General features: G+C 46.7%; 1 protein-coding gene across 1 annotated transcript in view; it reads right to left on the reverse strand.

Annotated features, from left to right (window-relative positions):
• Positions 1-27,514, reverse strand: part of TOP2A (DNA topoisomerase II alpha) — a 69,817-nt gene that overhangs the window by 41,946 nt on the left and 357 nt on the right. Inside the window, exons 2-11 of the mRNA XM_030221053.1 lie at positions 17,547-17,699; positions 6,254-6,344; positions 6,053-6,116; positions 4,844-4,989; positions 4,595-4,692; positions 4,171-4,383; positions 3,720-3,893; positions 2,608-2,709; positions 1,959-2,096; positions 116-254 (exon numbers count right to left, since the gene is read on the reverse strand). Coding sequence (XP_030076913.1) covers positions 116-254; positions 1,959-2,096; positions 2,608-2,709; positions 3,720-3,893; positions 4,171-4,383; positions 4,595-4,692; positions 4,844-4,989; positions 6,053-6,116; positions 6,254-6,344; positions 17,547-17,699 — 1,318 coding nt within the window. The remainder of the gene's footprint in view (positions 1-115; positions 255-1,958; positions 2,097-2,607; positions 2,710-3,719; positions 3,894-4,170; positions 4,384-4,594; positions 4,693-4,843; positions 4,990-6,052; positions 6,117-6,253; positions 6,345-17,546; positions 17,700-27,514) is intronic.

Consider the following 27,514-nt stretch of genomic DNA (forward strand, 5'->3'; position numbering starts at 1 on the left):
TACTCACCGACTTCTCTTTCTAGCAGCTAATTTTCTTGTAAACCTCTTCGAAGCAATGTTTTGGCCTATGGGGTATATCAAATTTTTGTAAATAAATTGTAAATAAAACACGTACCAGCATCGTTTGCATCATCCAGTTTGGGAATGCCTTTAATCTTGGTATGCTTGACTGCTGAGCACTTCTTGTTCAGCTGATTCTGTGCTTTGAACTTCACCCAGTTTAAGATGCTTTCTACAATGCCACAGCCTGTTGCCTGTGAAGTGGGGGTGGGGAGACAGGAGAGAGAGAGAGATCAGATCTGGGTCATGACTAAAGGTACAGGAATTTGGGCCACAGGCCATCAGATCTTTCCTTCGTACAGTAAAGGACGAAACCAATACCAATGCCACAACCTGCCTTGTGCAAAGTGCTTAACAATCTATTTCAGCTACTAGACATCTTAATACCGACTGCAACTCAGGAATGGGCAAACAAACTTTGCCTGAACTCAAATAAAACAGAGATTCTTTGGGTACCACAGTGATCCATGCCATGATACCATCACGACTAGACTACTGTAAAGCACTGGCCAAACCAAAAGAGTTTGCATCAGCTCCAACTAATTCAGAATGCTGAAGCAAGACTGATAGAAGGCTGCAAGTGGCGTACCCACATCACACCCTTCCTGCAAGAGCTACACTGGCTACCAGTACCTTACAGGGCTAAAATTTAAAACTACAGGGCAAGAGTACTTAAAGAATAAGTTAGCCCTTTACACACCTTTAAGACCTCTAAGGATCATCACTATCTGTACCCTCGTCAAAAGAAATTGTACGATGTGATACCTGCCAGCGAGCCTTCTCAGAAGTAGCTCTCACGCTCTTGAATTTATTCCCAGAGGGGCTATGTATTAACTCGAGACTACTTCTATTTCAGGAAGCAGGTGAAAGCCTGGCTCGTCTCCCAAGCCTTTAAATACACTCATTCTGCACCAGGACTAACTTGCTACACACACTAACTTAGATCAGTTCCTTATCTTTTGCTTAACTACACAAAGAACATGCCTTGCATTTAGTAAACCATCAAATTATTCCAACTGACTCTGTACCGCACATCTTGTTCCCATCATATATCTGCTCATGGTCCCTCAGCTACATGGTTAGCTGTATTGTAGAAAATCTTTAGCATTATATTTTAGTTGAATGCTCTAATGCATGCTTATTAGGTGTATGATTAGTATTATGCTAACATTCTACTATATCTCTGGTTTTTGAATTCCAGTGCTGTTAAATGTGTATATTTTTGATACCGTTTCACAGTAGTTCTATTAGGTTTCAATTTACTTTTCAGGTTTACCTCATTTACTGTATTTATGTTTATTCTTGGTTATTTTACTGTTAACAAAATTGTAAGTTTTATATTAAACTGTACCTTCTGTACACCGCACTGCCTTGGGTGAATATACTAGATTCTGCAAAATCCTCAAATTGTTCCTATTCAAACAAACCTTCAGAAGCAACAACCATACCTCAAACAACTAATTATTACCTGAATTGGTTATTTTTGTATTTACCACTAACTTTCTCTTTGCTTCACGTACAATTTCTCATTGATAATAGATTTTCTAAATGTTAAACATCCATAGTTATCCCAGTATGTTTATGATACTGTATTGTAAAACTGGATTCTTCCAACAAATTACTTTCTTATGCATTATTCTTTGTTATGTATCTTATACTGTTTATTGTAAGCCACATTGAACTCAAACTTGTTTGGGATAATGTGGGATATAAATTTCACAAATAAAGGCCATTAATAAAGCCCAAATTAAATTAAATACAATACATCACAGGAGTGTAACACTGGTGATAATAGGGCTCCAAAAGGAATATTCCAGCAGCCCTGAAAATGTGTGCAAACAGTGCCCACCCCCACCAGAAGACACACAAAAAAGGTGCATTGCTCTGTAATGACTTACTGCCTTGATGAATTTCTCAGAGAGGGGGCAGGTCGAGCCAAAACTCTTTGGCTGCAGAGTCATGTTCTCCTTGGTCTGGGAGTCAAAGGTCGGGTTCTCAATCAGTGAATTCACAAACAGCCACATATGATTCTTCACCTGAAGAAAGAAGATGGACAGCAGTATGTGAACCATCCTGGCTAGTTGGAAACCATAATTGAAAATCTCAGCAATCAGCACTCTGACCCCTCTGATATCTGGAAGCTTGTTAAAATTGCCTGTTTCATCAGTAGTCACCCATCCCAAACACTTATCATATTGAAAATGCATCACAATAAAGATATATTCCAAACACTTAAAAAAAAGTTCCTCCTTGTTTTAATTACCAGCAGAGATTCCCAAGGCAAAGAGTTAATTTCCTCCACAGTGAAAAGTATTAACTGATCGGAGTGAGCAGATAAGAAGTCTAATGCTAAGAACTAACCACCAGATGGTACCCAAGAGCAGCAAAGCCCACATCTGGGAGACTCGGTTCAAGCCAGCTCTAACTCTAGACAAAGCACTGCTGGGAGTTTTCAGCTGAACTCGGTTGTTACTTCTAATGCCCTAACAAGACCACTGGATAGTTTCTGTTCCCCCACAGACAGTATGAGGTTGGATAGATTTATACCTGAAAAGGTTTCACTGCGATACCCCCTTTATTCTTCTTCTTCACAACTTCAATGAGTTTATTCACAATCTGGTCAGCGACGTAATCAACATGTCTCCCACCCTGGAAAGGAGCAGTGCACAGGTAAGGGTATACAGGAGCAGCACCCCCCCCCCTTCCCAGTATAACACTGGGATAACAAAAGAGCATATGGGCATGGTTTCCATAAATCCGATAGAAGCTTTTTACATGCACAGGTAGGAAGTTTACCGGGCAGCTACCACCCAAGGGTTTTCATATCCTGCTCAGGTGGGAGGTATGGCTGAATACGATGAAAGGATTTACTATTATAAGGAGAAGAGAATGAAAAGGGCCATTCTAATGGCTGCAGACAAGTGTTTTATGACCAAGCCTTCAAAATAACTGAAACCAAGTTATTGTGCGAGGTTAGGACAGCTATTATAAAATATATACCAGGGCATAAAAACCATGGCTGCTCTGTGTGAAGAAAAACAAAAAGTTATGAACAAGCTACAGACTCACTCAAAAGCAATTAGCATATTGGGAACAGTGGTGTGCTAACTCATAGCAGAGTTAAATCTCAAACTGGAAATGTGAATGTATATTATAAAATCCATTAGGACTATAATACTACACTTACGAGGAAAAGGTTTACCTCCTATAGCAATTTTCTTCAATGCAAGGCCCAGGAGCCAGTGGTGGACTCCATCATTCTAGGTTTTTTTTTCCCCCCTTCACTATTTTCTGCTTCTCTTCCCAAGCTCATGAAAGAAAGCATGAAATGGATGAGTGAAGGGCCGCATGCTTGAAGGATAAGGCATTTCTCAACAGAAGATAGGCATTACATGTACCCACTTGAGGATACTCCCAACAGCCTGGATTGGCTGCTGTCAGAGACAGGATGCTGGGCTTAATGGACCCTTGGTCTTTCCCAGTATGACAGTCCTTATGTAGGCTACTCCACCACAATCAATGAACTACAAGGTATCCTCTCTCTGGCCTGGGTTGTAATGGTGCTGTTTTTGTCAGAGCTCTTATAAAGAAAACTAAACTTTCAGAAGCCTACCAAGCCAAAAGAAGAATTTGAGTGTTACAAGGTGTGGACATGTTACCTTGGTGGTAGCAATGCTATTAACAAAGCTAATTTGCTGGAAGCCCTTCTCACTCATCGTCAGGCACACCTCCCAGCGATGGTTCACCACCTCATGGATGATTTTCAATGGATTGCCTGTTTCATCTACTTTATCCTTTGAGTAAAGTTCCACATAGCTACGGAATCCATTCACCTGTGCAAAGACCACAACAACAGATTATACCTTGGGCAACAAGAAGGGGGAGGGGCTTTACACTCATTCAGGGCACCTTTCATTGGTAGCTGATAAGGACCCATTCTGTGCAATTCAAATACATCCACAGCCCCTAACAGAATAAGCGATACATTACACCAATTTTTCACATTTTTCTTTTTGTATTTGGCTCAACGTAGAAAAACAGATAAAGACTGGGTAAAACAAGTAATTTTCATAATCTCTGACTTTTCTTAACCCCGCCCCTTATACTGACCGGCAGCCTTTTCCCATTGAGAAAGACCTTCACTCCTTGACTGGAGCCCGCCACATCATATGCCCTCCGGGACATCAAGGCAATGATATCCTTGTCCAGGGTTTGCATCTTGAACTTGGTGAGGTCAGGCTGGAAGGTGATGCAGGTGTAGTCGTCCCCATCAAATGGTTTCAGCTTACATTCACCCGCTTTTGACATGTTATTTGTCCAAGTCTGACCAGAAAGGGAAAGAGGCTCCAGGTTACAAGTGCCACAAAAAGAAAGGTTTAAAAAGAATGTACAAATAGAACACTGGTGACAGGCATTCCTTTTTAGCTGGGTCTGTACCAAGAGGCTCTGAAGCCTCAGGACAAAGATCTTGAAACTCAGCCTGTTCTTTTGTTGGACAGCAGTTTACTTCCATAAGTTTTCACACCCATCTTACCTGCTTAAAGAGCTTCTTGTACTCCCTGCATGCCGTCTCCACAGTGAACTTACTGCTGAAGATGTTGCAGAGTTTGGCTCCATAACCATTTCTCCCACCTACAATTACAAGAGAGTTTAGACTTGTAGACCATGTGCAGCTACTTCCATTCTATTGCCATCTCAGTGGTCACACAAATCCACCCACTCATCCAATTTGAGGCACAGCTATCCCCCTTCCTTCCCCAGTCAAGGATGAGCACTTTCTTACCAGTGACCTTCTTCTGGTCATCATCATAGTTACTGGAAGTCAACAGCTGTCCAAAGATAAGAGCTGGAACATAGACTTTCTCCACCTTGTGTTCCACGACAGGGATCCCCTTCCCGTTATTCCACACACTGATTGTGTTGTTCTCTCTAGAGACAAAAAACACACTCACAGGCTAAGTCTGCAAACCAGAAGCAAAAGGAAAGCTAAGACAGAGCAAAAACTGTTCTATATCACTAACAGCATATGGTTGTTCTGTTGTTCCCTACTGATGATACAACACTGATCACTCATCAAAATCCTCCACTTTCCCCTTCAGACTGAAGCATTGTATTGTTACTCAACGTTTGTCGGAACTGGAAATTATAATTCACTGTAATGCAATCCCTTTCATTCAACAATAAAGATACATTTTCTCTATTTTAAACTAAATATCACCGGAATGCTTTTCTTTCATCTGTTGCTCGTTCCAAGTGGAGAGAAGAGGGTGTTAACTCCTGAAAGCTGGTCAAGAAATTTTTTAAGTTACTAAAAAAATATAATATCACCTTATATTTTTGTGGTGCTTTGTTAATGTACTTGAATGCACTTAAAACAAAGGTTAACATAGCAACTGTGCTACCACATCCAGAGCTGAAAGACTGCTTTCAAAGAGAACATCCTTTTTCTTAAATAGTTTATGAAGAAATTAAGTCTTATTTGATCATTTTCTTTCCATTAGTTCTTCACACTATTCTAGGACACGTGGGACCAGACCATCAAGCAGCAGGTGGAGATAGAGAATATAGAGCTGAGCCATAGCCTATATACCCAGTCTACTAGCTCAGTACCTCAGTATCTACTAAACAAGCAGTAGAAACCCAGACATGGAACCTATTTAACTGGAACTACGTATATTTCTTCATAAGCACCCTAGAGCACTGCTCAAAAAAAAAATCCCCCCAAAATTCTGCTATCTACTGGGGCTCACTGAGATGCTATACTCAGGTCACATTTTATCCAGGGGACCTGAGAAAACGTTACAACTGCACAAAAACTAGTCACCTTCCTCAAACCAAGGAGTAAGAGGAAGGTGCTTCATAATCAAAGTTTTCTTAATAACGGAGGAACCAAAACCATCCCACAGAAGTCCTGAGCTGCCAGCACATTGCATCAAGCATGTGGTTTAAGCAGCGAGATCACTGGCATGAAGTCAGGAAACAAATAACTTACGCATCGATTGTCACTTTGATACAGGACATGCTTTTATCCCTTTGCTTGTTGTCCGCAGCATTCACTACATATGAAAGATTTGAAAATAAGTTAGAATAACAACGGTAATTTGGGGGAAGAGGCAGCAAGCCCACCAGAATAAACAACACTTTGGCACTTAGGATTTCAAAGCATCACCTCCAAGAGGACAATGACACTTACCAAGAATTTCATCAAAGATCTTATACAAGCCAGGAACAAAAGTCACATCTCTGCAGTTGAGTCCTTCTTCTTGATCATAAACCCACATTTGCTAGAAAAAAAATCAATACAAGTTACACTTCAGTGTATGAAGCTTGAGAATTCCTCTGCTATCAAGATGACAAAGTGCAGTGAACAACTTAAGGTTCATTAGGGCATTTCCCCATCAGGCTTCAGAGTCTGACACTGCTGCATCCAGTCTGTACAGACAGCAGCAGAGCAGAGGCATGAAGAACCTGCCCTGTACCACCACAGGCAACACTTCCAAATAGTAGCTTAAAATTTCCATGATTAATCCTGAGCATCTTCCACCACCATCTTTATCTATTCTTTGAGAACAGAAACATATTGGAGGGTTAACCAGTTTTAGTAAGGGACACTTAACAAAATTAGCTAACAGGAATCAACAATTTTCTCACTCTCCACCTGCTGGTAGGCGAGCACAACCCATCAGTCCAATCGTGGGCCGGTCCGGAGGGATGCTAAGGAAATGAGGATTTTTTTTTTTTTTTTTTAAACCAAAGCTGAAAGGCTCAGCTGCAAAAGTTACCATTTTGGAAGCACAGACCAGATGTATTCCACACATTAATAAAGATGGAAAGAAGAGCAAATGACAGCCAGCATGGTTAAAAGGGAAAACTGAAAGATACTGAGCCAAAAGAACACGTTTCAGAATATGGAAAAAAAGATCCAAAGAAAAGACGCAACATGAGCACTGGCAAGTTCGATGCAAAGCCCTGCCGTGGGAGGCAAATTTTTTTTGGGGGTGGGGAAGCAGACCCTACCTGCGCTTTAGACTGGCTGTCTGCCCAGTGGCAGAGAAGCCCAACTGAGGCACACAACCAAGCTGTCTCAAAGGGACTTGTGAGAAGGAGGGAGGGAGGGAGGGGACCCCCCCCCCCCACCGGGCTTCAAACCCTGTCCACCGCTTACCACCACAGAAATACCCCTGAGAGGGAAGACACTTTTCTAAACTAAAGACCCTAATAGACCTAAACCCAAGTACCTGACCAGGACTTCATGTCAACCACCTGCTGGAGATTGAGTTATACTAGGTTTCTGAGGGGCTGCACAGTAGGTTTATAGCCAACGCTCAGAATTGAGTGGCTCGGTCAGACTGTACATACCCATCTGTGCTAGTCTGGAGGGACGAAATAGAAACAGAGGGAGGGTTAAAGGAGAAATTATATCTTACCTATTTGCTTTCCTCGAGTCTCTCCAGACTATTCCTGATGAGTGGGTAATATGCACTCCTACCAGCAGAGGGGGGACTAAGAACTACCGAGTAGTGACACCTGTATAAGGGACTGTGCAACACTGACCTGCTCAGTATTTCGCATAGCCAAGCACAACAGAAAGAATCACAATTCCCAGAAACAGAAAACATAAAATAACTTAACTCCCTTCAGGTACCCCGGAAGGAAGAGAGCACCAGTCAGTTAACCAAACATGAAGACAAAAATCACAGTAGCTGCTTGCAGCTCTAAAGCATCAGGTACCCCACTAAAGTGACACATTCCCCCTGGGTAGGGTTCGGGAATGGTCTTGACAGACTCAAGGAAAGTAAATTAGCAGGTAAGATCTAATTTCTCCTTCATTATTGTCTGCTCTAGACCATTCCCGGCGAGCGGGAAGTACCAAAGCAGTACTCACATAGGGTGGGAAATTCCCCGGACCAACACAGAAGTGTCCTGCCAGGACTGAACATCCAAACGGTAATGCTAGACAAAAGAATGAAGAGAGAGGACTGAGTTGCTGCCCAGCAAATGTCCTGTGGAGGAATAAGAGAATGCTCCACTCAAGAGGAAGCCTGAGCACTTATAGAATGTGCCCGCAACACAGCAGGCGTATCTATCACGCAATAGATAAGCGGATGTAACAGCTTCCTTAAACCAGTGAGCCTTCGACAACGCCTCCCCTTTCTGCTGGCCGCCAAACAAAAGATGACCCAACTTACGAATCCGCCATCTGGCGAACATAACACTTCAGTGCCCTATGGGCATCAAGCCTATACAAAAGGAGATTCCGCCCGCAAAAAGGATAGTAAGGAAATAGACTGATTAACAAGAAAAGGAGAAATCACTTTAGGCAAAAAGGATGGAACTGGCTGCAAAGAAACCTCTAAAGAAGACCAGAAAAGTCTCCCAACATGACAGAACCTGCAACTCTGAAATATGCCACACTGACATGACAGCGACCAAAAACACCACCTTGAAAGAAAGATCCTTAAGGGAGGCTTGCTGAAGAGGTTCAAATGGGGGCCAAGGCCGAAAGCACCAAATTCAAATCAAGGAGGAACTGGCTGATCTGGAGGCCTCAACCGTTTGACTCCCTGGAAAACATCCAGATGGAGAGCCAACAACATCCTCTCAATCAGGCTCCGAAAACAATCCAGAGCTCCCAGCTGCACCCGAAGGGAAGACGACAACAACCCTTTCTCCAAACCACACTAAAGGAAATCCAAAATGTTTCCAACCGAAGCCCGCAGGGGAAGCGAATCTCTTTTACACTAAGCCTCACAAATACACCATACTCGTATGTAGGCCAAGAAGGTGGAACACTTCCTAGAACTCAAGAGGACCACCTCACCCGCTCAACAGCCAAGCCAAAAGCGAGGACTGAGCCATATCAGGCATGAGAACTGAATCCTGCTGCAGCAGACCACCCTCTAAGGGAAAATGAATCTGATTGCAAACTTGCAACCGAACCAGATTGGCATACCTTGGCTGGCGCAGCCAGTCGAGTGCCACCAGAACTACTCAACCATAACCCTGAATGCGCAGAACTCGACAGATGAGTGGCCACGGAGGGAACACAAACAGCAGTCCCCAACATGGCCAGGGCTGAGCCAATGCATCCAGACCCTCGGACGGCACCTTTCGACGACTGAAAAATCTTGGGGCCTTGGCATTTTCAGCTGTAGCCATGATGTCCATGATCAGAAGACCCCACCTGTCAACAATGAACTAAAACGCGAAGGAAGCCAAACTCCACTTCCCCGGATCCAGATGATGTCAACCGAGATAATCCGCCTCCAGACTGGCAGAGCCAACCACATGCGCCACTACAGCAACCGTAGATTCTGCTCTACCCAGGCTGTGATCAGGGCTGCTTCTCATGCCAACAGAAGACTCTTTGTACCCCCCCCCCCCCCCCGGCGATTTGCATAAGCAACCACAGTCACATTGTCTGAGAGAACACGAACATCCCAGAAGCGAAGCAACTGTTGAAAGGCCAACAGGCTAGACGTTATCGCCCATCTCCATACGGTTGATCGACCAGTGGCACTGGGCCATTTGCTCAGACAATGGGCTCCGCACCCGGAGAGACTAGCCTCTAAAGTCAGCAGCACCCAGTCCAGAGGGTCCAGAGGCATGCCCCGACTCAGACACTGCTGATCCTGCCACCACTGAAGGCTGAGGCGAACTATTCTGCGAAGCTACACCCTGCAACAACGCATCTGACTGTGGGGACCAACACGTCAAGAGGGCAGACTAAAGAGGCCTCATGTAAGCCCTCGCCCACAGAATCACCCCGATAGCTGCCACCATGAAACTGAGAACCTGGAGTATCGCCCATACAGACGGGTCTTGACTGTGAGAAGTCGATGAATCTGCGACTGAATATTCAGGTATTCCAAACCTGTCTAGCCAGATATCCAAAATGTAATGGCAGATTTGTAGGTAATCTGACTTCCTGCAATGTTACTCTTTCTAGTCTTGACCAAGTGAATTTCACTAGCTTCACTCGTACCCGAACAGATGTATGGTGGTATTGTGGAACCAATGCCCTATACCATACATTAAATTTAAGATGAAAGGGAAGGTGTGCCCTGGTTAAATTGGTAATTTCACTTACCATTGCCTCCCTGCACCCTCCTCATGCCTCACAGAGCAAAAAGAAGCACATCACCCTCAGGCTCCTTTGATGACCATGTCTATATAGACGCAATTGGTGTTCCAAGAGGGGTTCCTGATAAATTTAAGGCCCGTAATCAGACTGCTGCTGAATTTGAATCTGTGTTCTTTTGGTGGTCCACAATAAACAAAAATGTAGATTTGATAAATTACATATATTACAACCAACAGAGATTTGTCAATTACACCAGAGATGCAGTTCAGGGGATAGCAGCCCAATTAGATGCCACCAGTAGAATGACCCTTGAGAACCGGATGGCGCTTGATATGTTACTAGCGTCAGAAGGGGGCGTGTACAAAAAAAAATAGATACCCAATGTTGCACCTTTATCCCCAACAATACTGCTCCAGATGGGTCTATCACCAGAGCATTACAAGGCCTCATTTAGCTTTCCGAGGAACTGGCTACCAACTCTGGTGTTGACACGTCCTGGACCGGATGGATGGATAGAGCCTTTGGTAAATGGAAGACATTTATCACCTCAGCAGCAACCACTATCATAGTTGTGGTAGCCATCTTTGTACTTGTAGAATGCTGTATTATACCCTGCGCTAGAGGATTAGTAGAACGCATAATTGAAACTGCTATAAGCCAGAAAGTACCTGCAGGACAATATGTCTTGTATGAAAATCTCATGACAATCTAATGTTTCTGTCCCTTCAGCAACTTTTCTCTCTCTATGCACTTTTCAAAACTCTTTGCAGCAGAAGGACCTGCTACCATTTAGTAGTGTTATACTCATGATTAAGTGCTAAACGATGCTAGTTAATATGTAACTTGCAATAATATGTATTAGCCAACTGCAGGCAAAAATGTTATATTCAGATAAAGATTTTATAAGTATATTAATCACATATATTTCATATGTAATCAAGCTTATTGGTTAAAAGATTTTTATAGGCAGACCCATTTGCATATCTCTCTGCAGGTTTGACAGGGCCCCAAGAGGGGGCGAGTGTAGATATCACCTTGGGTTGGTTAGTATAAGGGGGTACCCCATAAAACTAGGCTTATACATACTGATACTGAATCTTCTCGTTGTGGCTTAGTCCACCCCAATGCCAAATCCTTGAACGCTATAATCTAAACCCTACCTCTTAAGTGCTATCCGGAATGGATGGCTATTAGATAGAGGTCCAACTACTTGTGCTGGCCCCATCTATGGGCCCAGCAAGAGGGGAGATGTAGAAAAGTGATGCAGGTTGCTGCCTTTTGGGGGAAAGACAGGCCAAGAAAGGCTTGATCTTAATCAGCAGGCCCTCAATAAAAATCCAAAAGGCATATATAACTCAAGAGATTATAACAGATTGCAACAACATGTTTGTGACAGTTACAGTTGTTGAAACTAGGGGCTGATGAAAGAATGGACAAACAAGATGCAAAATACCAGGTGCAGGCCAAAGCGAGAAGTTGGCGGTTAAATGGATGTCAGAAGGCCAGGTGCAGAGGGAAAAACAGGGGCTTTTGGGGAATTTGTGAAACCTGCGGTCAGGGATGCAATAAACAGTCAGAAAAATTAGATGTAAACATGTTTATCCTAAGTGAAGCTAATGATTTTCAATGGTAGAAAAAGAGTATTTAAGATGCTGCTCTGCACCATAGAAATGGAGAACTCTGTATAGCTTTGATTGGCTTGTCATGCTGTCGGATATCTCCCGTAAGAGAAAATGATTCTATATCTATACTGATGAAAATCATATGACTGATTTGTAATTGCTTTCGGGTAAGTTAAATAAAAATACTTTGTCATTCCTTTGATCTCTTGGTCTGTCTTCTGGTTAACTGCAGAGCAGGTGCACAGCTCTGTCAGATTTAAGGAGTCAGTAAACTTTAGAAGCAGCCTGGGGTTTCCATTCCTCATTACTTGTAGCTGGACTGTGGTATTTAGAGGCTTGGAAATAACCCAAATTTTGAACAATACGCACTTCCAGAAGGCACACCATGCCATCCCTTGTGTCAAACCCCCCCCCCCCCCCCCAGATATTCCAGTTACTAACCGGGGAAAAGAGAAATCTTGGCCACATTGACAATCCAACCCAGCTGCTGAAGCAGCTGGATCATTCGAGACGTGGCTGTCTGGCTCTTGATAAGACTTCGCTTGTATTAGCCAGTCATCCAAGTAGGGGCACACCAGAATACCATCCTGCCTGAGGCGAGTTGCCACCACCACCATCGAGAAGGTCCATGGCGCCGTAGCCAAGCCAAAGGGCACTGCCCGAAACCGATGGTGTTCCCCCAACACTGCAAACTGGAGAAACCGTTGATGATCGTGAAGAACTGGAATATGAAGGTATGACTCCGACAGATCCAGGGAGGCCAGGAACTCTCCTGGCTGTACAGCTACTAACACTGAATGCAAAGTCTCCTTGCGAAAGGGAGAAAAACGCTGAAGGCCCGATTCACCCACTCATCTCCAGTAAAACAGCTGAAGTTGCCGCCAATGGGTGGGTCCCCACACCATCATGTGAAGCCCTGGTACCTCCAGCACCCCTGGAAGCCCCATCGCGACCACCCCGCCTATTGCCCCGAAAGGAAAGGCTATGCTGGGAACCGGCTCCTCGATCTGGCCGATACCTTCACAGCTCCTTAAAGCGTCCCCAGCCTGCTGAACAGGAAGGCTGAGCGGGACCTGTCTTCTGGAAGCAGAAGCATCTTGGATTCTCCCAAGTTCTTCACCAGCTTCTCCAACTCATCCCCAAAGAGCAACTTGCCCTGGAATGGAAGCTGACTCAAACAAACCTTGGAGGCCACTTCTGCCAAAAAAATTCTGGAGCCATAAAAATCGCCGTTCCGCTACCACCAGAGCCAGGTTCTTTGCAGATATGTGAACTAAGTCATACAGGACATCCGAGAGAAAGGCTGTGCCCAACTCTAAATTAATGACATCCGAAGACACCTGTGAGGAGCATGCCAACAGAATGTCTGGGAGGCGCTCATCCACCAAAAGCAGTCCCACGCCATGTAACCCCCCCCCCCTCACATACAAATGGCTGCCTGGAGCACCAAGGCTGATACCTCAAAGGATCGCTTCAGAAGAGCCTCCGTTCTACGATCTTAAGGGTCCTTAAGGGCAGCCCCACCCTCAACAGGAACAGCTGTCTTCTTGGTGACCTTAGGGACCCAGAAAGGCTCCAGGTCCGTCATAGGTAGCTGATAAATCAAGCCATCGCCTGACCAACGCACAAGGGTGAATCCAGCCTCTGCCACTCACTATCCACCAGCTCCCGCAAATCCTTGTGATATGGAAGTGTCTGGGGCAGCCGGTGCACCCCCTTTAACAGCGGGTTACCTTCTGAGACAACGGGAAGGGGGGTTGTCTTTCGAGGATTTGATAGCCCACAGGATCTCCGCCACTACAGCTGCCTAAAAATCCGAACTGAAGGATTCTCCTCCATAGGAACCTGAGAAGGCTCTCTGCATCTCAGGGATCCCCCTGATCAACATCCTCAGAGTGGGAGCTCTGACCTGAGGGAAAACCTCCTTGAAGTCCTTCCCAGGAGCAAAAAAGGCCTTCTTGGCCCCAAGGGCAACCCCAGGAGCCCAAGTGACCCATCCGGGACCCTGGTTGCCAGGGGATCCCCCTCTTCAGGCAATAAGCCTGATGAAATAAGAGGACAAAGACCACAGAGGCATCATGTCTGGCAAGAATCAGCAGTCCCTCCCGAGTCTAGCCCCGTAGCACTCAAATGGTGCCTGGAGCACCACGCGCCGGGAGCGCAGTCTCACCGAGAATAGCCTCCTTACTCAGCCGGGGGGGTTTTCAGTCAGCGCCCATCGCTGACTTTGTCTCCTCGCACACGCACCTTCTCTGCCTCGGAGGCCATGCCCTGCCATACCATAGCAGTGTCCAGCCACAAGCTTCCCATGACAAGAAACACTCCCTCACCTGATAGCCCGTAGCAACCAGCCTGTCCTTTCTTTTTTTCTTCTTCTGACCAGCAGCAGAGACAACAAATCTGCTCCAGGCCACCTCTGAAGAAATCCCTTTATTATTTTATTTAAAAAATTGTTTTAAATTGGGCCATAATGGAACACTTAACCAAAGAGCAGGGCTGCACAGACTCATCTACCTCTGCTGGGTGACTAATACTGAGGTCTGGGTTGCACAGCCACTTAGAGGAAGATGCACTAAAGTCGTCAGTAATTCCCGTTCCCTACTGATTCCATAGCGAATAGGTAGGGAACGGGAATTCACTAAGGAAAGGGAATGCAAATGAGCTACTCGTTGTAGCTCCGTTGCATTCACTATTACCTTGGTAGCCAGTCGGAGAATCGGGACGTCCCATTCAGTTATGCTCCTCTTCTTGGGTCTCTTCAGCCAATCAAAGCGCATCTAGCTTGCTGGTGTCAGCTACACACACTCTGATTGGCTGAAGAGACCTGGAAGAGGAGCATAATGGAAAGGGACGTCCCGAACTCTGGATCGACTTGCAGGTCCCCGATTCCCTTCTCCTCGCTGCTACAGAAGGTGAGCAGCGCCGGAGAGACAGAAGTAAAAAAAAAAACAAAGGCGAAAAGGCGTCTCTCACAAGCGCAGGCAGAGTACGTCCATAAAGGACGCCCCTCACGTGCGCTCGCTGCTTTTTTATTTCTTTTTTTACCTATTTTTGGAGCCCTTTTCCTTTCCGATTCCCTCACAGGAGCCCTAACGAGAGGTGCAGACCTCATGTTAGGGTTTCCACAGTAAGGGAATCGGAAAAACGGTAGTGCAGCTCATTATAATAGTCTTTGGATAATTTGCAATCCGTTTTCGTTGCCTGCTACCGTGACAGGAAAAATGCCCTTGGTGCATGCCCCCGGTAAACTACTTGCGTTTTAAACTGCCTGGAACCAGTTTAAAACGCAAGTTGTGGGCTCGTTAGGTTTTGTGCATCTGGCTCTTATACAGCTGTCATTACTTAATAGGTCTGTCTCCCTCTGCTGGTAGGAGTGCACATTACCCACTCGTCAGGAATGGTCTGCAGCAGATAAGGAATGGCCAATTATCTCAGTGGAGGAGGGTGGAATGCCCCAGGGACCTGTAGCGAGATCTGTGTTATTTAACTTTTATTAATGATCTAGAAATGGGAACGAGTGAGGTGATAAAATCTGCAGACACAAAACTATTCAAACTTAAGACGCATGCATATTTGTGAAAAATCGCAGGAAGACTGGGCATCCAAATGGCAGACAAAATTTAATGTGGACAAATGCAAAGTGATGCACATTGGGAAGAATAATCCAAATCATAAGCAATTTGATGTTAAACCTAAGAAAAAGATTTAGGTGTCATTGTAGTAGACAATATGCTGAAATCTTCTGCCCAGTGTGGTGGCAGCCAAAAAATGCAAACAATGCAAGGAATTACTAGGAAAGGGATAAAAAAAAAAAATTAAAAAAAAGAATGACTCTGTATCACTCCATGGTGCGACCATACCTTGAGTAGTGTGTGCAATTCTGGTCACCGTATCTTAAAGATATAGCAGAATTAGAAAGGGTCAAAGAAGGGCGGCCAAAATGATTTAAGGGAATGGAAAGCCTCTCATATCAGGAAAGGCTTAAGAGGTTAGGACTCTTCAGCTTGTAAAAGACGACAGCTGGTGAGGTGGGGGGGGGGGGGGGGGGGGGGGGGTTGGAGGATATGATACAGGTCTACAAAATACTGAGGGCTAGATGCACAGAATTCCAGCACTGTAGGAAACAGCGCCGGAACACACTGGCTGGAACACTAACTCGGAATCACCAACCAATGTTCAATACTAACAACATGCAAAGTATATGCAAGCTGTTAGTGTTAAGCATTGGTCGGTAAAGGGGTCAGAACATTCTTGCATATGACCAGAGAGTGAACTCCTTCTGATCCCCAACCTTAAAAATTCTTCAGTGTACCCCTCCCAACCTTAAAAAAATTTTGATGGTCCAGTGGACCCCTCCTGCATCCCCCCCCCCCCCCCCAGTGGTCCAGCAAGCCCAAAGATCCCACCCAGTAGACTGACCCCCTAGTGAACACTGGTCCTGGTGGTCTAGTGAAATCCCACCCCGCCAGGCCCCTCCACAAACCTTTTAATGCAAGCTGGAACCCTACTCCCTCCTGCTTTGGGCCCACCTTCATCAAAAGGAGACACCCAGCCTTAGATCCCGGTATGCACTGTGAGAGGCCAAAATACCATATAAGGAAAAAATGGGCAAGGGCTGGGCGTCGCCATTTTGATGAGAGCAGCCCCAGAGGCGGGGAGGGAGTAGGTGTTCCTCCTGCCTCTGACGAAAGGTATGTGGATTTCACTAGACCACCAGGGCCAATGTTCACTGGGGGGGGGGGGGGGGGGGGGGGGGGGGGAAACATGGCCCAGCCTGGGGACTGCTAGGTCAGTGGAGCCGCTGGGCCATCAGGGATTCTTTTTTAAGTTGGGGTGGGGAGAGACTCAGGCTTGGGGAAGGATTTGAGGGTAAGGAGCTGCTGCGTGCTGATCTGTTGACTTTCCTGTCAGTGCCTGAGCCAAATCAGCACAGGACACTAATCAACTGCTCAAGAGCTGTTCGTCTTTTATAGCTGTTAGGGCAAGGGGGTCGGGGGTTGCGAGCTGGTTTTCAAAGGATTGAGGGAATTGCAAGCTTGTTTTAATAGTAGCGAGCACATTAGCTGACCACTTTTGGTCACTGCTGCCATGCACAGTAAAGCAGTGGCCACAAGCCTCTGTGAATTACCTGCAAAATAACTCACTTAGACTGGCTAAAACCCATCTAAATGAAATACTGCAAGCCCGGTTTGCTTTGAGCATCAGGCCCCAAGTAGTGTACAATAGGTAAACGTAAATCAAATTTTCACTCCTTACAAAAAGTACAAAGACTAGGGGACACTTAAGGAAATTGCATGGTACTATTTTTAAAAGTAAAAAGAGAAAAAGTTTAAGCTCTGGAACTCATCGCCAGAGGATGTGGTATCAGCAGTTGGTATATATGGGTTTAAAAAAGGTTTGGACAAGTTCCTACAGGAAAAGTCCATAGTCTGCTATTGAAACAGACATAGGTAAAAGCCACTGTGTTTCCCTGGGATCAGTAGAATGAATCTTGCTACTATCTGGGATTCTGTCAGGTACTGTGACCTGAATAGGACACTGTTGTAAGCAGGATATGGAGCTACATGGATTATTGGTGCGATCCAGAATGGCTATTATGTTCTTAAAACATTTGCTGTTTCTCTTGTGCACATAACAGTTAATAACCTGATGCACCCACTGCAACATGAAGAGAAAGGAGAGATGCACCCACCACCTGATCTGCAGCTCTGTTAAGTGTACAGTCAGTATTGCTGCAAAAAACACACACAGCCTGAAGAAACACAAACACCATTTTCTACCTGTGTCACAGGTTCCACAGAGCCGATATAGGTATCTGGCCGGAGCAGGATATGCTCCAGTTGCGTCTTCTTTTGATATATTTTTTCAACGGATATCTTGTTGGAGCCATCGCTTTTCTTCACCTTTTCTGCTTTCTGATTCTCAAGCAAAGGCTGTGTTAGGGAGAATCAAAAAGTCTTCAGTTATTATCTAGAAGTTTAGTAAGCAGGAAAACAATCTCCAGAGCAGCCATTCCCATCCCAGTTTTCAGGATATCTGCAATGAATATTCATGAGTTAGATTTGCATGTAAATCTCTCATTTATATTATTTGTGGATTTCCTGAAAAACAGATGTGCCAAGGTGTGTCCAGAAGCCTGGGTTGGGAATGGCTGCTCCAGAGATGCATACTGATTCTGTCAGAAGGAGCCACCTCCATACATTCCCTGCTTCCACAAGGACTAAAGAAAAAAATTGGTACAAGTTCAAGTTAAGATTAGGGGCAGGCACTGCCAAATGAACCTTTAATGTAAAATCCAGCAGCAAATTTAGGAACTGCTTAAAACATCAGATGTCACAGACAGAGTAAAGCTATGTCCTCAGAAAACAAAAGGAAGCAGCCACTTAGGTTAATATAGAGGCATATTTGCAAAGCACGTTAAAACTTACAAAGTTACATAGTAAACTATGGCAAACAAGTCTAAATGCTTTGAAAATGAGCCCCATAATGTACAGAATGGCTGCAAAAAGGAAGGGACTTTACAGACAAGTTTTACATGATTTTTTTTTTTTTTTAGATTTTATCTTCAACATAGAATACATGGTAATGCAATATGCTTATACATTCAATTTACAGCACATCATCTGATCAATACTACATTTCTCTTTAAAAAAAGGAATATTTTTCCCATTGCTTTATTTATTCTGAATTTAGGACTACAGAAGAAATCTTTTGTGATCTCTGATGAATTTACACAGCCTGCATCCTAATTCAATGTACCAGGCTTTCCACATTACGAGTAGCATAAATACTCCCAAGACTTTCCACACACCAGCCCCACCAGTTAGAGGCACTAAGAGATTCCTGCCATTTAGGATTCACAGACAGCAATGAGCACACCACTCTTTCCACTTCATTGCACTGCATGCCTGGAGTAGGCTTCCTGAACTAAGGTAAAATTATGTATCATACCTGATAATTTTCTTTCCATTAATCATAGCTGATCAATCCATAGACTGGTGGGTTGTGTCCATCTACCAGCAGGTGGAGATAGAGAGCAATCCTTTTGCCTCCCTATATGTGGTCATGTGCTGCCGGACACGCCTCAGTATGTCGATATCCAAGCTCCATCCGCAGGACTCAGCACTTAGAGAATTACACCCACAAAGGGACATTCTGCCCAGCTCACCACCGCCGAAACGGGGGAGGGGAATTAACCCAGCTCATCCCCACACAAGTGGGGGAGGGGAATCCGTCCAGCTCATCCCCGCGGAGCGGGGGAGGGACATCACCCCGCCGATGCGGGGGGATCTGGCTTATCCTGCAACCGCAACCGCGGGAGGAGCTGACTGACCCTAACACCGCCGAAGCGGGAGGGGTACAAAGCTGCCCTACAGCCGCACGAAGCGGGAGGGAGTGCCGGCAGAATTTATGTCTCAATCCAGCCCCGTAAAACGGAGGGGAGAGGAATGCAGCAGCTCACTGTAACACAAACTCGTCTCAACTCTTGAAGAATCCAATTGAAAAAACTTGAACAGGAGGTCCTCCTGAACAGGAACTGAAGACTAACCTTGAACCTGAAATGCAACCAGAATATAAACAGTACAGATATCTGGGAGGGGCTATGGATTGATCAGCTATGATTAATGGAAAGAAAATTATCAGGTATGATACATAATTTTACCTTCCATATCATCATGCTGATCAATCCATAGACTGGTGGGATGTACCGAAGCAGTACTCACCCAGGGCGGGACATTGAAATCCCTGACCGCAACACTGAAGCTCCAAACCGAGCCTCCGCCCGAGCAGCCACAGTCAAGCGGTAATGCCTGGAGAAGGTATGGGCCGATGCCCAAGTTGCCGCCTTGCAAATCTCTTCCAAGGAGACGGACCCGGCCTTTGCCATCGAGGCCGCCTGAGCGCTAGTGGAGTGAGCCTTCAGCTGGATATGCGGCACCTTCCCCGCGGCCACATAAGCCGCTGCAATGGCTTCCTTGACCCATCTTGCCACTGTAGGCTTAGCAGCCTGCAGACCCTTACGAGGATCTGCAAACAGGACAAACAGATGATCCGATTTCCGGAAATCATTGGTCACTTCCAAGTATCTGATGATGACTTGTCTCACATCCAGATATTTGAGAGCAGAGTATTCCTCTGGGTAGTCCTCCCTACGAAAGGAAGGGAGACAGAGCTGCTGATTCACATGGAAGCGAGAAACAATCTTGGGCAGGAAGGAAGGCACTGTGCGAATAGTCACTCCTGCCTCAGTGAACTGCAGAAAAGGCTCTCGACATGAGAGTGCCTGGAGCTCGGAAAATCTTCTGGCTGAAGTGATAGCCACCAAAAAGACTGCTTTCAACGTCAGGTCTTTCAGAGATGCCCTCGACAAGGGTTCAAAAGGCGGCTTCTGCAAGGCTCTTAGCACCAGGTTGAGATTCCACGCAGGCACCACTGAGTGCAGAGGAGGGCGCAGGTGATTAACTCCCTTGAGAAAACGTACCACATCTGGCTGCGAAGCCAGGGAAGCACCCTTCAGGCGGCCCCTCAAGCAAGCCAGAGCCGCTACCTGGACTTTAAGGGAACTGAGCGACAGGCCTTTCTCCAGACCTTCTTGCAGGAACGCCAGCACTGAAGAAATTGGAGCAGTGAAGGGAGAAAGTGAGCCTGCTTCACACCACGCTGCAAAGGTACGCCAAACCCTGGCGTAAGCAGTAGAAATAGAGCGCTTCCTCGCTCTCAGCATAGTGGCGATGACCTTGTCTGAGAAGCCCTTCTTCCTCAGACGCTGCCGCTCAATAGCCAGGCCGTAAGACCAAACGGGGAGGGATCCTCCATCACCACGGGACCCTGATGCAACAGGCCCTGCTCCACTGGCAGCCGCAGAGGGTCGTCCACTGAGAGCCTGATCAAGTCCGCATACCAGGGACGTCTGGGCCAGTCCGGACCCACCAGGATTATCCGGCCCGGATGCTTTGCCACCCGGTCTAGTACCCTGCCCAACATGGGCCAGGGCGGGAACACATAGAGAAGCTCTTCTGTCGGCCACTGTTGGAGAAGAGCATCTACTCCCAGAGATCGAGGGTCCCGTCCTCTGCTGAAAAAGCGCGGCACTTGGCAATTGGCCGATGACGCCATCAGATCTAGGCTCTGCTGGCCCCAGCGCTTCGTGATGTCCAAGAACGCCTGAGCCGATAACTGCCACTCTCCGGGATCCAAGGTATGGCGACTGAGAAAGTCCGCCTTGACATTCATGACTCCGGCAATGTGGGCCGCTGACAGCTGTTCCAGGTTCGCTTCCGCCCACTGGCATAGATTCATGGCTTCCTTGGCTAGAGGGGCACTCTTGGTACCTCCCTGGCGGTTGACATAGGCCACAGCCGTGGCACTGTCCGACAGGACCCGTACTGGCTTCAACGCCAGTACCGGGAGGAACTCCAAAAGCGCCAACCGAATGGCTCTGAGTTCCAGGAGGTTGATAGACCACTTTGCCTCTGCAGGAGACCAGAGCCCCTGCGCTGTCCTTCCCATGCAGTGGGCTCCCCAGCCCGTCAAAGAGGCGTCCGTCGTGACGACAATCCACTCCGGGGTCACAAGAGGCATCCCTGCAGGCAACTTGTCTGTCTTCAGCCACCAGCTCAGCGCCTTGCGCACTGCTGGGTCCAAGGGAAGGCGCACAGCATAATCCTCCGACACCGGAGTCCAGCGCTGCAGCAGAGAGTGTTGTAGTGGTCTCATATGAGCCCTGGCCCAGGGCACTACTTCCATCGTGGCCGTCATAGAGCCCAACAGCTGCACATAGTCCCAAGCCCGAAGCGGAGAGGCTACTAGGAACTGGTCCACCTGAGCCTGAAGTTTGACAATCCGATTGTCCGGCAGGAACACTCTGCCCACTTGGGTGTCGAATCGAACTCCCAGATACTCCAGGGACTGAGTCGGGCGCAGCTGGCTTTTCTCCCAGTTGATGATCCACCCCAGGGAGCTCAAAAGAGCAATCACCCGGTCCACAGCTTTGCCGCACTCTGCATAAGAGGGGGCTCGGATCAACCAGTCGTCCAGATAAGGATGGACTTGTACTCCTTCCTTTCGCAGGAAGGCCGCGATGACCACCATTACCTTGGAGAAGGTCCACGGAGCAGTAGCCAACCCGAACGGGAGGGCTCTGAACTGGAAGTGTTGGCCCAGGACTGCAAAACGCAGAAAGCGTTGATGAGGAGGCCATATGGGAATATGCAAGTACGCTTCCTTGATGTCCAAGGATGCCAGGAACTCCCCTGCCTTCACTGCCGCTATAACAGAGCGGAGAGTCTCCATGCGAAAGTGCCGAACTTTCAAGGCCCGATTGACCCCTTTGAGGTCGAGGATAGGCCGTACAGAACCTCCTTTCTTTGGTACCACAAAGTAAATGGAGTAACGTCCCTTGCCAAGCTGATTTTCTGGCACCGGAACGACCGCACCCAGGCGGATCAGATTGTCCAAGGTCTGCTGCACTGCCACAGCTTTGACCGGAGACTTGCAGGGAGAGAGTACAAACCCGTCTCTTAAGGGTCAGCAGAACTCTAGCTTGTAGCCGTCTCTGATGACTTCCAGCACCCAAGCGTCTGAAGTTACCCTGGTCCACTCGCCCAGAAACGAGGACAGGCGTCCTCCAATCTGCACTGGGCCATGGACCAGGACCCCGTCATTGGGTACGAGACCCTGGGGGAGGACCGGAGGGCGCACCTCCGGGACGGCGGTCTCTGCGAAAGGAATGCTGCTTGGGGGAGAAGTTCCTCTTGAAGGAAGAGGGGGCAGAAATGCCCAACTTGCCCGGGCAGTACCGACGGGCTTCCTGAAACCGTCCTCTGGAGATACCAGGGCGAGCCCTGGCCCGAGCCCTGACCTCTGGTAACCTCTTGCCCTTAGACGTGCCGAGATCGGTCACAATTTTGTCCAGCTCGACCCCAAAGAGCAGCTTGCCTTTAAAAGGCAACTTAGCCAGGCGGGACTTAGAGGTGTGGTCCGCAGACCAATGTTTCAGCCAAAGCCACCGCCGCGCAGAGACTGTCTGAGCCATACCTTTAGCCGAGGCTCTCAAGACATCATACAGTAAGTCTGCCAAATAAGCCAAGCCCGATTCCAGGGCCGGCCAATCAGCCCTCAAGGAAGGATCCGAGGGGGAAGCCCGCTGCACAATCGTCAGGCACGTCCTGGCCACGTAGGAGCCGCAAACTGAGGCCTGCAAACTTATGGCAGCCGCCTCGAAGGACGACCTTAAGGCCGCCTCCTATCTTCTGTCTTGGGCGTCCTTTAGGGCCGTGCCACCTTCCACCGGCAACGCCGTTTTCTTAGTCACCGCAGTGATTAAAGAATCCACGGTAGGCCAAAGAAAGGCCTCCCGTTCACTTTCAGGCAAAGGATAGAGGCGGGACATAGCCCTAGCCACTTTGAGGCTCGCTTCTGGGACATCCCATTGAACCGAAATTAAGGTGTGCATGGCATCATGCACGTGGAAGGTTCTAGGCGGGCGCTTCGTCCCCAGCATAATGGCGGAGCCAACAGGGGCTGAGGGAGAGACGTCCTCTGGAGAGGAAATCTTCAAAATGCCCATGGCCTGCGTTAACAGGTTGGGCAAATCCTCTGAGCGAAAGATCCGCGCTGCAGAGGGGGCATCCGCTCCATCCGAGCGGGAATCCGTCTCCTCCAAGGAATCCCCAAAGGACCGTTGGGAGAACTCAGATACGCTGCCCTCATCTACATCAGAAGAAACAGAGTCCTCTAAGGCCTGGGAATCCACCCGAGGGCGTTTACTTCCGGGGGCCTCAACCCCTTTATCGGACAAGGGAAAACGGGCAGCGTTTTGCATAAGGAAGGCCTGATGCAGCAGCAAAATAAACTCAGGGGAGAAACCCCCCCAGACTGTGCACTTCAGCAGCCTGGGCCACAGCCCTAGACGCACCCTCAACCGGCGCTCGCAAGAGCGGGGGAGAAACATGCTGCGCATCCAAGATGGCGTCCGGCGCGACACTCCGCGAAGGAGCTGCGCGGGAAGAACAGCGTTTAACTTTAGCCGCTTTTTTCCGTCGCCCAAATCAAGGGCGGCCATGGCATTAACGTCTCCCAGCTCAAGGGCGGCCCAAGAAGAAGCCGTCCGAACAGAGTGGCCGGCCAAGATGGCGGAGGCGAGCAGCGGGGGATGGGCGTTTATGGCGGGAAAAACCGCCGCACCGGAGGAAGACCCGGAACACTGACCGGCCTCCGAACTGACACCCAACAAGGGCGAATCAGACTTTAAGACCCCCGCATCCCTGTTAGAAGCGCACACGCGGTCCGGGGTGCGATTTTTCGCGCCCTCGCCCTCCGACGCCATAGGCCACGTGGAGATCAATCGGGGAACCCCCTGCCCGCTATAAAAAGGTAAAAATTACCTGCTTCTCGCTCCGAGCTGTAACGACCTGGTGTCCCAGTGAGTAGCTGCAATAAACGTTTAAATAAACGTCGAAATAAACGCCCTTAAGGACGTCCAAATTTTTTTTTTCTTTTTTAACGGAGCCAGCGGGAGGGGGGAGAAAAGGAGGGACCTGGCGCCACCAGGTTTGCACTTGCTCAAGAAGAGCCCTCAACCCCAGGTACTCAACAAAACCTAAAAATTAGGCTTGGAGACCTAGCCAGAGCTGCTGCTGTGTGTGACCACCACCTGCTGAGATAGAGAACATACTGGGGAGTTTCCGGCAGCACATGACCACATATAGGGAGGCAAAAGGATTGCTCTCTATCTCCACCTGCTGGTAGATGGACACAACCCACCAGTCTATGGATTGATCAGCATGATGATATGGAACATCAGTTTTTGTGTTTCCTGTCAGACTATTAAGTCCAACCTAAGAACATTTTAGAGCAGGGGTTAACCTTTTATTGGTTCCCACATTCCTTTAACTGATCAACGAAACCCTTGCAACCCCTTCCTAAATTATGTTAGTCAACCTTGACAGCTATATATATTGCTAAAATTCAGTACTACAGATATACTACAATTACTGCCTTCACTCTGTCTAGAAAGTTTCAATAAATTGCCTCAGATTTTAAAGACCCTTCTCTGCGCCCCTGGTTAAGAGACTGCTTTTACATCTTAAATCCTGGCTCTCCCTGCGCAGAGTCTTGCCGAGTATAGTCATATTCCCTTCAACAAAGAAAATGAGGTGAAGTCACATGCGCAAGACCAGATGGTAAGTTCTGGACAAAAGGAACCAGCTCACTTCTGAACAGCTCTGTGGATATGCACTAGTCCTCTAGCAAAAAGTAGCTTCAACAGCTGAGGTTAGATACACCAACCCCAAAGTGGCTAGTCAGGAGTCAAGCTAACATCACAGAACTGTAAGTGAGGTGATCAAATTGGCAAACAACATATTGTATGCAGACTATGAGAACTACTTACCTCACCAACCCATTCAGTTATGCAAGCCCACCTTCTATAATTACCCTAATCACTCCCTTCCTTCCTTCTTTCCTCCCTTACTTAATCTCTGCACAATACTAACTTGTATCTGATATCCTGGAATGTCAATGTTAACAAAACTATGTAAGCCACATTGAACCTGCAAATAGGTGGGAAAATGTGGGATACAAGTGCAATAAATAAATAAATTTACAGGACCCACCATGCAAGACTGGGAATCAACTGACAAACGAAATTTAACATGGATGCACATAGTAGGGGAATTCTACAAATTACAATCAAAATGGGCACCAGAAATGATTGGCACTAAGTGCTATTCTGTAAAGGGCATGAGCCCTTTATAGAATAATGCTCAGTGCCAGCTCCCATGCCCAACTCTGGGTGCCAGACTTACACCTGCTGAAACCTGAGGCAAATCCCAGCATTCAGGTTGGGCATAGAAACCTAATATTCTATAACACCGCACACAACATTTTGGAATGCCCATGCCCCTTCTATGGCCACACCCCCTTTTGGGGAGGGGGGATGCTAAGAGATTTATGTGCCCAGCATTATAGAACAGTGTGCAGCCAGATGTGTATATTATTGATGTTAACAGTTTATTAGCCAATCAAGTTGTGCACATATCTTGAAGTGCACCATATATAGAATCTAGGGTTACAGAGAATAAGCGAAATTATAGCTGCACAACATTAACAGTGACCACCCAGAAAAAGAATCCCGACATCATCAAGGGATTACACTGAAATTCCTAATGCGCAGCAGAAACAAAATAAATAAATTAGGAATAAATAAATATATATAAATGAGGAAAGGGTAAAGAGCTTGGGCCTCTTCAGCTTTGAAAACAGACATGATGGAGATCTATAAAACCATGAGTGGGACAGGTAAACACAAATGAATTGTTTACTCTTTCAAAGTATACAAAGACTTGGGGGGATATGTCATAAAGTTACTAAATAGAACAGTGTTCTACGCAGCCCCCATTGCCATTCTGAGGGTTTTTCTTTTACATTTTATTTTAGCTACTTTCTGCTTCTCTACCCAAGCCTTGACAGAAACTGGGAAGTGGGTGGGGGAGCTGCATGAAGGACAAGGCATTTCTGGCAACAGAAAAAGAGAATGCATTTGGAAATGCCCAACAGGCTGGGAGTGATGTCACTGGTAAGCAGTGCCCTGGGCCATATAAATGGAGGAGTGGCCTAGTGGTTAGAGCACTGGTCTTGACATCCAGAGGTGGCCAGTTGTGATTTTGGGCAAGTCATTTAACCCTCCATTGCCTCGGGTATGAACTTAGATTGTGAGCCCTCCAGGAACAGAAATACTCAGTGTACCTGAATGTAACTCACTTTGAGCTACTACTGAAAAAGGTGTCAGCAAAATCTAAATAAATACATAAAATTTGGAAGCTCTCCTTCAGCTCACTTGGATCTGGCTCTGAATTAAAAATTAGGGAAGACCACTGACGTAGAACATTTAAAACTAATATGAGATTTTTTTTTTTTTGCACTCAGCACAAGCTCGGGAACTTGTTACCAGAGAAGGTGGTAGAAGCAGTTAGCCTAGGTGGGTTTTAAAAGAGATTTAGATAAGTTCCTAGAAGAAAAATCCATAAACCGTTATATAAAGGTAGACTTCAGGGTAAGCAGCAAATAATCACTGCTTTTGGGATCCTGCCAGATACTTGTGACCTAGATTTGTGCTGGTGGAAAAAGGAGACTGGGCTTGATGGACTTTTGGTCCGATCCAGTGCTCTTACTGACAAAAATGTATGTTTATTAAGATAAAAAAGGGTCATATAAACAGTAATACAACCATACTTTTCAAAACACAAACTTGTTTGAACAGAATTCAACCTCCCCTCAAGCCCCCCCCCCCCCCCCACAAAAGAAAATAAACCCCAGTCACCCTCCCTCCCTTTGTGTTGTGTAGCTATGCAACAGTTCTTAGGAAAAGAATTGTCCCTGGGTGCCCTATCACAGGGAATCCCAAACTTGCCTGCATTAAATACATAAGTACTGCCACACTGGTCCTGACTGAAGGTCCATCAAGCCCAGAATCCTGTTTCAACAGTGGCCAATCCAGACCACAAGTACGTGGCAAGATCCCAAAACAGTACATTTTATGCAGAAATAAGCAGTGGATTTTCCCCAAGTCTATCCTAATAATGGTTTATGGATTTTTATTTTAGGAAGCCATCCAACCCCTTTTTTAAACTGTAGACATACTTTGGGACCTCAGCATGTTTAACACCAGCCCTAAGGCCAGACAGCCTCAATTTATTACTCTCATCCAGAAGAAGCAATCAGCAGTCCCTAGTCCCAAGCATAAAAC

Source organism: Microcaecilia unicolor, chromosome 12 (genome assembly GCF_901765095.1).
Source record: "Microcaecilia unicolor chromosome 12, aMicUni1.1, whole genome shotgun sequence".
In the NCBI taxonomy this organism is placed as follows: Eukaryota; Metazoa; Chordata; class Amphibia; order Gymnophiona; family Siphonopidae; genus Microcaecilia; species Microcaecilia unicolor.